At 42.8% G+C, this 15,609-nt stretch overlaps 1 protein-coding gene across 1 annotated transcript in view; it reads right to left on the reverse strand.

Annotated features, from left to right (window-relative positions):
- LOC131970615 (calsyntenin-2-like) overlaps nucleotides 1-15,609 on the reverse strand; it is a 444,672-nt gene that overhangs the window by 183,441 nt on the left and 245,622 nt on the right. Inside the window, exon 3 of the mRNA XM_059332049.1 lies at nucleotides 1,917-2,112. Coding sequence (XP_059188032.1) covers nucleotides 1,917-2,112 — 196 coding nt within the window. The remainder of the gene's footprint in view (nucleotides 1-1,916; nucleotides 2,113-15,609) is intronic.

Raw genomic sequence — 15,609 nt, forward strand, 5'->3', positions numbered from 1 at the left:
AATGACAACGAAAATTAAAACCAAAACTAATGAAAAATCCCAAACTATTATAACCTTGCTGGGGAATTCACTGTTCCAATGAGGGTCCTCACAAAGATAGAAGTACAAGAATGTGTGTGTGTGTGTGTGTGAGTATCTATAAGCTAGACAAGATGATAGATCTCTGTGCTTGGCTCCATTGTTGTTGAGGTGAGGGGGTTGAGCAGTGAGACTCAGTGGGAGATGTGGACAGTGGTAGTTGTCTGAAAGGCTGAGCGCAGAGCAATTTCAGACACAAGCTGCTTTCAGGAGGGCCAACAAGTGTGACAAATTGTTTTTACCAGTTGACCTCTACTTCTCTTAAGTAGTCTAGTGGTGCTTGTGGAGGAGGTGGTGGTGGGTGGTGTGTTGTGTCTGGGTGGTGCACCCAGAACAATCTGGGAGAACGCTGCAGCCAAATGGATGGCAAGTGGAGAAAGAGTTGAAGACATAATGTGTTATTTGAGTAATATCTAACTTTTTTTTAAAGTACATTGTGTGAAGATGAGACTGTGAAAAGATGAGACCTTTGATTTTTTTATAATGTCACATGTGGGAGGATGGAGAGAGACTTTACATATTTAGTTTACATTTAGTTTTCTTTTCGAAACAAAATTACACAATCACAGTTAAAAACCTGGATCGGTGTTGCATAAAAAGTTCTTTATCTAATGTTATGAATACAATTTCTCTGTTTCTGTCCATGTAAGCATGGGTGCAGTGGTGGAAAAAGTATTCAGATCCCTTACTGAAGTAAAAGTACTATACCACACTGTGATTATTAGCATCAAAATGTAGTTAAAGCATCAAAAGTAAAAGTTGTCATTATGCAGAATGGACCAACGCCGTGACCTGTCAATCAAAGGTAGCCCCGCCCCAAATCATACGATTCTTTATCTTCTCTTTTCTTCTAAATGGGGCCATTACTAGAACTATTAACATCAAAATGTCTTGAAGAAGATTTTTTACTAGTGATTGAGACCATAATGTTGTCCCTGAAAATTTTTTCTGAGGTAATAAATCAAGTGAGAAGTTTTCAAATTTAGCACTGAAATGAATGGGCAGATTTCTTTTGCAGCCAAACTTAGCACCCCCTACTGGAATTTTCGGTGAATTGCAGGCTTTATGCACTTCCTGGTGGCCTCCATGCTCAGACACGGAGATTGCCGCCTGGGTTGTAGCTGGCTGTGATGATAAGACCCAATCAGGAGGTGCGTCATCGTTCTCAAAAGTCTGGACTCAGGCGTTAACGTAGCAAAAGATATACTCTTTAAACGGAAACATATTAGTGTGGATGTAGCCTCAGAACATTGCTGACGCAGCATGTTGGGGCGCTGGTGGAAGCAGCTCTTAATGCTGACTGGAGGTAAGCCCCAAACACCTCCAAGCAGCCAGCCAGACAGCTTTGTATCCTTAGTTGTCCCTGCTTTCATTTGCCCCCACACACATGCAGTATTTATGCTCAGGAACCTCCATGGCCGGTTACTGAGCCAACTGCTTGTCATTCTGGTACCTTAACAGTATAAATTAAACATTCTGAACCACCACTGTTTTCAAGCATAGCTGATAATTCGATTGGAATTACGCCATTGTCTAAATGAATGATAAATTATATAATAGGTACGTGCAGTTTTACATAATTAAGCCCAAGCATTTGAAATGAATTATGAAAAATCTTGTTTATTTAAATGCCTGTTTCCTATTCCCTGGTGGTCTTACCTTTTTAGTAACTCTGTACAAGCAAAACCAGAAAGTCTAAATTAATTCTGAAGCACAGAGTCAGATCTACAAATCCCACTCTTTGCCTTGTTTTGTCATGTGCAATTGTCATGTGCAGTACACTGTGCATGTGTCAGACTGGAGCCCCCGTTGCCGTGGCTGCTGTGTGTCTTACTCACTTGTGAGACTTTTTGCCCTCCGTGCCCCCGGGACCTGAACCGCAGTCGTGAGCCTGGATGATGAAGGTGTATTCCTTCTGCAGCTCGCAGTCCACCAGGCCCCGGGCCCTCAGCTGGCCCTCACCAGACGTACCGTTCAGCACCACTGCCTCGAACGGAGCCTCCAGCCCATGGATGTTGAATGCACAGATCTCCCCTAGAGACCAGGAGGAAGAGAGGAAGAGGAAGAGGAGGGGGGTGAGGTCAGGGTTAATTACAGTCAGTCAAGCAAAACACGTTTGGAGAATGAAAATATTTAAGATGAATGTTCAAAAGTGAAATATAAGGCTGTTGAGAAAACTGACACTACAATATGTGGTTTAAAACAATTTAGTTTTTAAAAGGGACTCAACATGAAATTATTATTATTATTTATTTTTATTGGTTGCATACATGATGTTTATTTCTGATACATTGAGTGGGTTTTCTACTGTAAATATCACTGTAATTTAGACCGAGTAGTCCCTTAATTTTTAGGGTGATTGTGTTGATTTGTGTGATTGACATTATGGAATTTCTCCTTTAACACATGAAAAAACTGTGTTTTTTTACAGTTTAAAAGTTTTGTACTATTCCTTGATTTACGGTAATTAAAATCGTATTGTACGGTCATATTCAATTTTTGAATTTCTGCCCTATTTCTGATGCAATTTGACAGTTGTGCCCCGGCTCGTAGCCAGATCACCAGCGTTACAATAGCGAGGCTAGTTGCTAATAGCCCCGCTAACGCCGTAACGATACCGCTATTAGCCCCACTACCGTAACGCCGGTGATCTCGCTACGAGCCGGGGGACAGCGGAGCCGCTGAGAGACCTTTCACCTTTCAACTTTTGCTCTAAACTATTTAAAACACCATCTACAGCTAAAGAGAGTTTCGCGTCTGCAGCAGCCATGTTGGATCCGTAAGAAAACTACAAGCTTCCGTCCCTCCCCGCTCTGTGATTGGATCCCTAAAACAGGGCTAAGAATCCTCTCTGGTTTCCAGACCCTTTCGCAGTTCGAAATGAAATCGAGCGTGCAAGGCAGTCTGGGTATACCCAGGCTACAGTTCTACTGTAATTTATACACATTTTTTTACAGTGCAAGCCACACTGTACTTGGAAGTATGGAGAGCCGTTGGTTCCAGTTAGACTGTGTCAAACGCTGAGCCTGCACACGCAGGAAGGCTTCGGCCCAAACGTCTGTACTTGCTTCTCCTGTATTTCAAACGCATAAAGATACAGCAAATGTGAACTTCAATAACTTCTCTCTTACCAATGTTCCCTGGCAGCCCTGGAGGTCACACTAGCAACTTTAAGCTGCAAAGATCTATCACCTCTGGAATTCTGCTTAGTCAAGGGAACTGCAGAACAGAGTCCATTCAGAAGTTTATGAATGCTACAGGAGAGCTGGGCTGGCATAAATAGACTTTCACTGACTTTCTCCCCTGTTGGGTAATTTCTGCTCCCTGTTTCCAGTTACATATGCAATGTAGAAAACAAACCGTGATACAGACAGAACGCAGCAGCACAACCTGGAGGTTTATAAATAGACCAAATACCCGGCAAAGCACCTTCTGCCTAATTGCTTCAAGGGCATTCCTGCTGTTTACCCCCCACCCCTCGACATGTAGACATTCTGTGTAGCTCACCAAAAACACAACACGCAGCACAATTGAGTTACACAAGGCTCAAATAAAACTACGTCTCAAAGTCACCCGTGTGGAGAGAGATTCAGAGGGAGAGAATCCATTTAAATTGTGAGTGAGCAGCTGACAAGAGCAAAACAAAAGATCCAAGAGGCGGCTGACATTTATTAGCAGGCCGTATAAAGAAGTGGTCCATTTGTGGAGTTGGTGAGGGAAGTTGTTTCTTTTTTTCCCGTTTTTTTTCTCCTCTTTCTTCTTCTTGGTGACTTGACGTCCCCTCACGCTTCCACTGGTGGGATTTCAGGAAATCACTTAACACGGCCGGCTCACACTCTGACCTGTGACAGCTAATTGCACTGATATCACTTAAACTAACAGCGAAGACTAAATTGGATTCCCAAGCAGCTTTGTGTGCACATTGCTCCTGGCAAGTTCTGATAAGAGCAACTTTATTTTCTCCCCCTTTCTCTCTCCCCTTTCATCCTGTTTCTGTCATAATCCCCTCCCCCCCACGCCCTCCCTTCCTGTTGGGGCTCTGAAACGACGATGTGCCCACAGAGCAGCTACAGGCGAAATAATAAAGAAAGAGGAGGAACAGAAAATAAGAGAATAGAAAGGGGATGTCGCCAGTGTGTGCATACTGTAAAGACTTCCCCCTCTGTGTTGCTGGAATAATGACTTATCAGGGTTAAATGGGCCCCCACAATATGGAGAAGCACGGGGAGAGCGAAAATCATAAAATGGCATTGAGCAAACGGTGTGCGCCAGGGAGTGACAGAAGATGCAACAGTCTTGATGTGCTGCTTCTCTCAATGGTGCACCACCGTACAAAACAGGCAAATGGAAAATCCATCACCGCTGGAGCGAGAAATAAATCCAATATACACAGGCAAGTGCAGGGGCTTCCCATCAGGGCTGAATATGCTGAGGATATGCTGATGGAGCACGCCCACAGCCAGGCTGGGTGGCCCGACATGCTCCTCCTGATTTAATTGAAGCTGCTGCAGGAGTAGAGGGGCAAGGTGACCACAGGACGAGGACCTCCCTCTTTTAAGGCTCAAATGAACACTCAGACAGCTCTTGGGGGCAAAACACCTGTCGCTTTTTTTTTTTTTTTTTTGCATATCACCTCGCTCCAGACCTGATAAGCCACCTGCAGAGAGGCTGGTGGAGGAGGGAGGGACGAGGGTGGAGGCGCCGGCCCCGGCGGCAGCAGAGGAACAGATGTTGGGCGGCTGGTACTTGGCAGAGGCAGAGAGCTCACAAACGCTAATTACTGCGCTAAACTGTTAGCTAAATATGTGTCTCCGCGTCACATTAGGCTTTTAAGAGGTAGATTTATGGTCAGAAGGAACTCTGTCTTCTTGAAGGGGGGCCGTTTGAAACTAATGGATGCAAACTAATGGATATGGATGCTGCACTGCCATTTCTTTATTAGTTTATTTGCTGGGTTATCATCACTGTTTGGCTATTTGGCATAATGAATCGTTTTTATGATCTTCAGGACTCTGTTAAGGATGCTTCTGAGACACACGTTTTCGTCTTTTTTGAGCAGGGGAGCAGAGGGCTAATGGAGCGACGGCAGGTCAGCAGCGGATGTCACATAAAAGTGGTGTTCATCATCTGAGAGGTGGGACCCTGACGGCTAATGTGAAAGCATTGTGTGTCCGGTTGTTCCAGTGATAAATCTGTAATAAACATGATGTTTTAGTGAGGTGTGCTTAGAAGGGCTTAGAAAATGATGGTGGAAGATTATGAAGGCCATTCCTATGTCCCGTTATTATCCCTCATAAGTTGATGCAGCAATTTTTGAGGTCATGACATTTGTTAAACAGATTTGGTGCTTAATAAATTAATATTTGAGAATTGAGGAAAAAATCCCTCTGAAATACAACATTTAAGACATCAAAAACTTAGAGATTTCCGTGAGATTTGCAGTTTTTGACAATTGGATGCCAAGCATTTCTGTTCTCTAAACTGATGAGAAACCCCCTTATTGTCATTATACATCTATACAAGCAACATGGTCTCACAGGAATCCGTGAAATAGCCACAGATTCACTCAAATTTCTGTGAAACTGACATAGATTTTGATATCCCGTGGCTATTCCAACATACAAAGTGATTATGTACATTCACTGAGTGAATATTTAGAAAATAAACCATATATTTCTTGCTAGAAATGTAATCAAAATCCATTTTTATGCAGAAACTAAGTCAAAATATTGATTTTTTTCACTAAAAATGAGAGAACTGTCCGCCATGTTTTTTTGTTCTGACCGCCAGAACCTTAAAAAAGTCATGTGACTTGGACACAAACCAATAGGAACAAATATTCATGGAATAGCCACGGGATATGACTGATTTTTAGTACTCAAATAACACAAATTCATTCAGATTTCTTGAGGTCAGAGGTCAAGGGACCACTTTGAAAATGGCCATTGTTTCAGGTTGATGGTTGACACGGATTCTTTAGGTCTTCTAGTTCCATGTGATACCTGTATCTTCACTGTACCCTTAAAACTGAGCCAGCCAAGCCTCTGAAAGGTAATAATGTCCCTTCTCAGAGGTTCAATCACTATATTCTTTACACACTTGCCAGTAAAACTTTGATACTAACTTGACTTTTTTCCCACACCCTCTATTCTCATTCTTTCCTCTACCTTGTTCTCTGCTGCTGAGATTATTAACTTTACCCTTGGGCACCATTACATTTCCATTTAATCAAGTCTAAATATTAATGACTGTCTATAAGTCAGTGGGAATGTGTGCTCAGGACTCAAGCTGCTGTCCTGCTGGTGTCAGGAGTCGTGCGGCGCTTGACACCTCAAGGGAATCTGGCACCCGTCCACACTAGACTATCTTTGAGGACACAGAGCTCATTATCAGTGAAGGCAGGGATGCTTTACTGGCAACGGTGGCCCTGTGTTTGCAGAGCTGGAGGACTGTGACAAAGTATTGGGGGCCACAGCGCCTCCAGGCCCCAAGTTATTATCAAAGCTGACAGAGCATCGCTGATGAGCTGCATCCACGAGCTGCTAATGCTGCAAAAGGAACTCTTCTCGCACATAAGTGCATAGATATGTGCGACAGCTGTTTACTGAGCGTTTGAGTGAGGCGTAAGCGTGGAGATATCAGGCGGGAAACAGTCAGGAAGAGAGAGATATGAGGGAGATGAAAGGAGGAGCTGGGAAGGATGGGAACACGGCCACCGCCTTAGGGCAGCTCCCATCCTTCTACTGGAGAGTGACCAAAGCACAGGCATCAATACACACACACACATTTACTCAAACTGTGCCAGTTTCAGCAGCTCTAATCAGAGCTGACATGCCTTTCATCCGCCTACTGTTGGAACACATGCAGCAGAGTAAACCAGATTACTGGATATCACTGCTACTGAACAGCACTAAAAAAATGTTTGCACCCACATTATCCTAATATTTTCGCATGTCATTATTAGTAAATCAACCCCATTTGCAGAAGAGTTGCTGACTACTATGTGGTTTACACAGTTGTCGTGATTTCAGCCGCTTTTCTAATTTGGATTTGAAATTATCTCTTGTATTAGTCACCCGCATAACCCGCTAATTCTCCCTCTCATTTTAGGCACAAAACACAATTGCACACACACGGACACAAAACATAATTGCACACACACACACACACAAACACACACAGACTGACAGACACAGACACACCAACCCTCTCAGCTGCAGTGCAGAGATAGACTGTCAGCCTCATAACTCTGCAGAGGGCCGAAATTGAAAATGCTGTAATTATGCTCTTCATGAAATTAGCCAGCCGAGGAAAAAACACAATTGAGAAGCTGTCCGTTCTAGAGATAAGGATTAATACTAATCAAGCCCGCATGTTTTGACTGGAAACAGGAGTGGTGTTTGTGTACAGTGTGTGCAGATGAGTGTGTGTCGGATGGGGGATTTTTAATTAAAGACACACTCTCTCAACAGGAGCTTAGAGAGGGAGGGGGGGGGTGTTGCAGAGGGGGAGACGGGGTGGGAGATGATTTACTCGACCTCGCGGTTGCCACCCCTCGTCTCCTCACTGTTAATTACATTAAAGGCTCTTCTCACAGAGTTAATGACATCCTGCTGTCTTCTAACAGAGTGAACATCAACCTGTTGTGTGTGTGAGTGGTGTCACAGTGAAGGGTGGAGGACTAAACATGTCAATCAAACTCTTACGTTGAGGCAGCAGGGGGCCACTATGAATCTAGGATCCCTGAAAACAGCTCCTGAGGGCCCTAAATGTCAAGGATCAGAGGCATAAACAGGCTCCTGTCAGGGTCTGGAGGCCTTCAATCACTAGTGGTTTCTTTTCCCAATTTGGTTCTTCTGGGTGGCTTCAAAAGTTGTACATTCTTACTCTAAAAGCATAAACAATCAGGTTTTCTATGAAGGGCATGATAGGCTGAGTGTGTCAGTGTGACTCCAGGAAGGACATACTCTTAGCATGCTCTTAATTTTAGTCTGTAGGACCCCCGAAAAGTTGGGACCCTGTGTAAAATGTGAATTAAAGCAGAATGCATCAGTGTATATGTTTACAGAAAACAAACGTTTCCCCGTTTTGCATTAGATATATTGTCTCTGTACTGTATTTAACGGAATGTAAGTCACAAAGGATTTGCAAATTGCTGTAGAAGTGATTACTAAAATTGTTTTTCTCCTTAAAATTGTACTCTAGTGACTTAGTTTTGCACTTCTATAAGGTTGGAGTACATTGTACAGATTATGAACAAAGGAATGGTATCAAGAAGCAACCTGTGAATGTGGAGCTACCTTGAACTTGCAATCTTTCTCATAATAGATCTGGCCACACCCCTAGTATCTATCTTTATGTATTGGATTCAAGGAATGGCAAGAGTTGTTTATGAGCACATTAAGAGCTGAATATGTGACCGTAGCGTGCTTTTTGCATCATGCTGCTCCTGCTGCAGGCTGCAGGTACCAGCCCTGTCACACTGTGACACAAGAACCACCTCAATGCAGCACCAGCTAGAATTTACAGTGAGCCAAACACATCTGACACAGACAATCTCCTGTTGAGTGCTGGATGTGTGAAAGGGCAACTCCGGTCATCGTCTGGACATGATCCTTCCGACTGTCTGGAGTTCATACGAGAAAACAACTTTTCCTTGTTTGCAGAGGCTTTTAAGCTGAATCACCATACCCTCGCTTCCAAATCTCCACTCTCCAGGCATTTGACTGGACAGCAGCGTTCTGGGGTCCTGAAAACATCAATGCTATTTTGTCTTCGCAGCTTGAAAGGCCTGTTAGCTCTGCCAACTGCATGCAATGCCATACACCCACCCTCCCCCTGTCTGTCAATAAAGTTAATCACAAACCCCAGCGGGCGACGTGTCAATTACTTCGGCAGGGTAGACTTGGAGCGGAGCCAAAGCACTGCTGTGCAAGCGTCAAACTATCAATGACAAACTGGCATCCAATGCAACACCAGCGAGAACATTACAGTAAACACCTCCATTTAATCAGTTGGCTACTAGATGGTTACTCAGAAACAATTCACTGAAGCTTTTCAGCCAACGAGGGCTGTTGTTAAATTCAGAACATTTCCGACAAGGCTGACAATGTTCATTGTTGGGAAATTACATAAGGCAATAAAAAAATAAAAAAACGATTCTGCTTACTGTTTAAAGCCTGCTTTGTAGAGTCTCTCTGTGAGATATTTCTATGTAATTTATAATGCTATAAGGCCACATTGTTGCTGCCTGTCACCACTGAAAAGTCCACTGTGCACAATGACTGGATTTAGGCCATTTACAGTAAGTCTAAGCCTGGATTACACATTTTCCCCCTTCATTATTTTGCATCATTTTATATTGTTGGTGGATTACATTTAGATTACACACAATTATAATTCTAGTCTGATGCTGATAACAGACCCCCCCCCCCCCCCCCCCCCCCCCCAATACTAAACCTAAGCACACTAACAAACCTTTCCTTTGAGAATATGAAAAACTAAAAAAAATCCATAAGATCTGACTTCTAAATAATGACAAAGCAAAGCGGGTGAAGAAAGCATGCTAAACATTAACAAAACACAGCCAAGGCAATCACATTAAACACAGTGAGAAATCAATACTTTCTATTTTCCAATTCTGTTCATGGAAATGGCCCCGGGGGAGAGCATGTGTCCTTGTCTGAGCAAGGCCAGTTAGAGTTCAATGTGTTCAAATATCCGTATCAGAGTTTATGACCCCCATTAATGCCCCTGAGGACGTTCTGTGCACCGCCGAGCTCCACAATGAAACAAAGAGCAGCGCCTCGCTGACACTCTCTTTGACCACGGATAGGGTTTATTAGATCCAAAGTCAACAGAGCAGAACAAATCTAACAGTGTGCACACAATAGAATTATTCAGAGTATGTGTAAGTTTGATTTAGAGCCAGCCAGGTTCTCTCCATTCACCAAATACAGCCAAGTCCATATTCATCTGTTCAATGGGATGTAAAAAAAGACGTGAAGTTCCTCCTCAACACTTCAAACGATCTGGTTTTGTTTCAGTGATTATAGTAAAGTTATTTGTTTAGCTGATATCAGATAGAGTGTTTCAATTCCATTTACATGCACATAAACAGGCTCAGCATCATCCATAAGAAACAGACAGTAAACAAGGAACCCTGCACCTGTAGATGCAGTTTCTTCCCAAAATATTGAAGAAAAATTGAATGAGCCGGTGTGATCAATCAGAGCTTTTAGTTACGTGTACACGGAGAGAGTCTCAGCAATCTCCCTCGACAAAGTAAACCTCTTCCTTATATACAACATTTCAGCCTTACATGATCAAAGAGAGGAGGAAGTTACAGGTGAAGTAGCGTCTTAATGAGATTAACATACAGGAACCACACATTGCAAAGTAGTGAGACACATAAACTTCAAAGAAACAATAGAAACGTGGATTGGGAACCAGTTCAGTTAATGGCCATGCAGTACACATGTTAATCCCCTGCACTTGGCCTGTCTGCCCATTTGTCTATGAGACATGATTTAATTAAATGTTGTGGAAATGTTTATTGTTTAAATATCAAGAATCTAAAACTATTTTTCCACACACCTCAGAAGCAGAAGGGCCAGCTTCGTACCCGCCTCCATCCAGGATTGATTAACTGATTAATAGTTTAATGGAGTGGATAACAGCAGAAAAATAAAGTAATTAGTTTTGATAACTCTATGAATGGCATAACAACATTATATAATACAGTAACGTGGATTATGAGAATCTTGTTAAAGGCATTGGTTAACTTCACGGAAATTTTTGATTTAGCACAGTGGGAAGTCTGTATTATAACAGTGGGTCCACACTTTCTGGATACATATTTTTCTCTCTGTTTCAGGCCTGCCTCCACACAAAACTGTATTCTATTTTCTCAAAAACTGCATTCTTTTTACTCAAAAACTGCATTCTTTTTACTCAAAAACGTTATTCTTTTTACTCAAAGACGTTATTCTTTTTACTCAAAAACTGTATTCTTTTTACTCAAAAAAAAATGTTTTTTCCTCAAAAACTGAGCTTTTTCTAAAGGACATACAGTGTATGCCAGCTGGTTGTTTCAGTTTGTATGGGGAACCTTTAATAAATGCCATACAGTGGGGGCTAATCAATCAACGTTTTACAATTGTTTTGTCGCCTGAGTAAAGAAACAGAGTAGAAGTGCAAATGCTGAAAGCTAAAATGTAAATTCAGGTGCATTAACATACAGTACAGATAACCACAGAGAGCAAGAGGGTGACTGGATGGAAGTTTCCGTTAGATAAAGTAACCAAAATGAGACTTAAAAGTGTGATGAAAAAATCATTTTATTCCGCGTCTCGTTTTGAACGTCACCAAAAATAAACCGTTTGGAATAACTAGATCCAATAAAAACATTAAATTCTGCTCTCTAGAAAGACACTGTGAAGCTATGATTGATTCTGCAGAGACGAACGGTCACGTGACAAATATTCACTGAAAATCAGACAGAACTGCAGACTGTTTACACAGAGCAGAGGGGAGAGGACAGGAGAGGTTGCAAGTAGAGGTTTAAAAATGCACAAAAGACATTTTTGAGATGTTCCCACTTCTCGCCATGATTGTGGTGATTCCATAGAGCTGCAGGACTTATTATATATTGCAGTGAAATACAAGGTAACAGTAAGTTAAATGTAAAAAGAGCTTGGGGTTCATGGAGTTAACTGGCTTTCTCTGTTGTCCCTCATTTCAAATGCCCATGTAGCCAATTATTACGGTGGCCCTGAAGTGCAAAACACGCCAGCAATTCACACAACACACCAGCAATTCACACAACACGCCAGCAATTCGCCACAATGCGCCAACATTTCACCAAAACACGCCAGCATTTCACCACAACACACCAGCAATTCATCAAACTGGAAAGGGTAGGTACATATTGGACACTGATCCTCGCTGACACAACAAATACATTTTCGGCGCGATGCAATTTGATTATATCACGTGGAGTGTCCATGTAAAGTTAACACTTCATCTCCTCTCTGCCGTTAAGAGTTTTATACTGCAAAGTGAAAAAGAATGACAGTAAAGTGTTTGTCCTTCATGTCAGCTCGCTCTGGACCGGCTCAATGAATTAACCATAAATATCACAATACGGGCGCACTACATATATATAGGGCGGCTGGTTTGACTATGGAGAAGTGAATGACGGCAGGAACCAATCAGGAGGAGGACCAGTGTCCAATATGTACCTACCCTTTCCGGTTTGATGAATTGCTGGCATGTTGTGGCGAATTGCTGGCGTGTTGTGTGAATTGCTGGCGTGTTGTGTGAATTGCTGGCGTGTTGTGTGAATTGCTGGCGTGTTGTGTGAATTGCTGGCGTGTTGTGTGAATTGCTGGTGTGTTGTGTGAATTGCTGGCGTGTTGTGTGAATTGCTGGCGTGTTGTGTGAATTGCTGGCGTGTTTTGCACTTCAGGGCCACCGTAAATTATAGCTCAATAATCATGAATATGTAACATTTTACCACAGACATTCCTATACTCCTATGTCACAACATTTGCTGTATTAGCCATGTGTTCCCAACATATATTGAGCAGCAAAGCATGACTGGAGCACAAGTGGTCATTCAAGACTCATGTGGAACAGACTCAGAGCTGTCCAGCCAGGACACATGTTGCAGGACCAGACAGGGCAACAGGATGCACACTGTAAGAGTAGTGGATAGCATAGAGCATAGAACTGCTGGGACTGTGATGGAAAATGATTGAAGACTCTCATCCTTGAAGTGTTTTGGGTTCATTCTTTCCTGTTGTTGAAGTGTTTTGTTGTGTGCAGAAGTCTCTACAAAAATGACCTGAAAGCACAACTGAGCTGTGAGCTGTATTTACACAAACATTTTAAGAATGTGACAATACTCTTTTGCAGGAATACTTTGCAGAAAGGCATGCTTCCTGCTCTCCCCTTGACCTCCATCCTCTCCAGGGCGTGTTCTTTGGGAGTTTCTCTCATTTCCCTCTTCAGCTGCAGACTCACCTGTCCTCCTTCAGAGTAATCAAGCTCACCTACAAGTACCTGGTGGCTTCTCCACCGGTTCAACCCCAGATTGTTTCCACGTCCTTTAGTAAAACCTCAAACATACTCCACAAGAACAGAATGATGTCAATTTGTTCCTGCAGCCCTGGGAGAGAGAACAAATGTATCTGTTCCTAAAGCCCTTTACATATTCCACCAGAACAGAGAGATGTGTTCTTGTTCTCGAGGTGGCAAGAACAAGAACACTGTTCTCTGTTCTTGTGGAGTATGTAAAGGGCTTAACACTTCAGATTTTTCTAGTTACTAGCTCTTCGTCTTTCATTCCTACTAATACCTACTCCTTTCCTCGTTCCAGTTTCCCACCCTGCGTCGGCTGCTCCAAGGGTTTGACTCCCAGCTCTCCTCTACCTTTAGCAATGTGGATTACTACCTTTGAGACCTGATTTGTGCATTTAAATAAAACTGTTGAACTCACAGCCAGACTTCTGTTCTGCTTCTGGGTCGGCTTGACAAAACCCTCACGCTTCTTCTCCCATAAATTCCTGATATTTTCTTGAAAACATGTCTTTACAAATGGCTTATAGATTAATGTGCTCCCTGTAAGATATAATATTCTATTGTAAACGAGTAAAGAGAGCAGCTGAATCTTCAATTGAACCGTAGGGCTCATTTACAGGATATGAAAGGTTCATATTAACTGCATGATCAACTAATGGCGGTTCTAGACCACTTTTACTGTGGGGGCCAAGGAGGGGCCAGTGTTTAATCAGAGGGGCACATTAAAAATCGTCAAAATGATATTTAAGTATTCAAAACCTTTATTTTAGCTAAAAGTCTCATATTTGGAAGAATTACATTGATTGAAGCAATGAAACTTACCAACATTAACAGTTATTTTTGTACGACAATGACTTTTCTCATTTTTGTGCACAATTACTTTTTTTTAATTTTGAAAGTGCAGTACAGTGAGAATGATTTTATATTATTTATATTTATTTATTTATATTTATATTTAGCTTTTATTGCACAATTAAACTATTATACAATGCACACATTCTGGGTTCCTTTTGTGTACAATGAGATATTGTTTGAACCAAAAATAGGTAGGAATTGTTCCGTCATTCATTGTTAAAAATTGATCATTTTATTATTAATTTGACACAGGGGCCACAGCAGGGGCCAAAGGCTTCTACACAGGGGCAGTGGCCCCTGGAGGCCCCTGTGTAGAACCACCACTGTGATCAACTGAATAAGACCTCAACCAGACCAGACTGGCCAGTATGCTGATCCCTTCATTTGGAAAAGCAACTCTAGTGTTAGAGCTCATTCTAACCACAAGACATCACCGTCTGCCCACCATGGAGCCTAATGAAAAATTAAAAGTTCCAGTTCCAGGTCCCTGTGATGAAATAATTACCCCTCTCCACATTATGCAGTGCCATGCTGCCCAAACACGGCCTGAAATGCTGCCATTAAGCTATCGATCATCTCATCGCATGGCGGCGGCGCCGGCAGCCAGGTCCAGCTGTTCACCATCATCACCACTGAGTGTTACAGGCTCGCCTCCAACCACACAATTGATACGGCTCCACTCAGCCTGCTTTAGTCTGCTCATGATTCACCACGAGCTGGACCAAGGCCAGCGTCGGGGCAGAAGGCTTCGTCTGGTGCATCCACGGCTAAAAATCGACCAGAGTCTGCGGTCAAAACTGAGGCAAAGACGCCGTTGTTTTGACTTGTGTAAATCCGACAGAAAATCAGTTTAGCAGAAAAGACTTTACAATACTTTCACAGGGTCATTACAGAACCATAAGGCATCGTGTCCCCACTGACCGAAACACAAAATGTATGCTAATCATGTTTACGCTCTATTAGGGGATTTGAGAAAGAAGCAAGATCAAAATGTTGATGCTGCCTCTGCACTGCCCCCATATCTCTGGTGTATTTTATATGTAAATTGCTATCAGTTACATCACCCTGTTTAAAAGCTCATGCAGCCACAGCGTCTATGAACCCATCCTTTATAATGGAGTCTGTGGTAATGAGTGCATTAGGTTGGTGGTGCAGTGAGAGTGCGGGATGGATGAGCTTGCCATAGAGTGGGGCTGCTGCTGCTGCTGCTGCTGCTGCTGCAGACTGAGAGAGACGATGGCCTCGGGTGACACTTCTACTACCGCTGCTGGCAGCGTTTACCTTGAGGGGAGAAGACGGGAGGAGAAAATCGAGGATGGAGGAGAGGAAAGAGTGGGGGAGGGGGTGAGTATGGTGACGCCAGGCTTCTGGTACGTCTGAGAATAGCCGCAGAGAAAATATTATTCCCGTGTCTGTGGGACGTCCCTGGAGAGGACTGAAGATTATTCCTGGGAGATCAACAAAAAGAGATCGCAACTATAGCAGTCAGATGAAAGAAGGACGACAGATGTGATGGGTGAGGTGTCAGACACACATGATTTCTGCTGATCAATCCACTCTGCAAATTTCTGTTTCATTACATTAAGATATGTT

Source organism: Centropristis striata, chromosome 4 (genome assembly GCF_030273125.1).
Source record: "Centropristis striata isolate RG_2023a ecotype Rhode Island chromosome 4, C.striata_1.0, whole genome shotgun sequence".
Lineage (NCBI taxonomy): Eukaryota > Metazoa > Chordata > Actinopteri > Perciformes > Serranidae > Centropristis > Centropristis striata.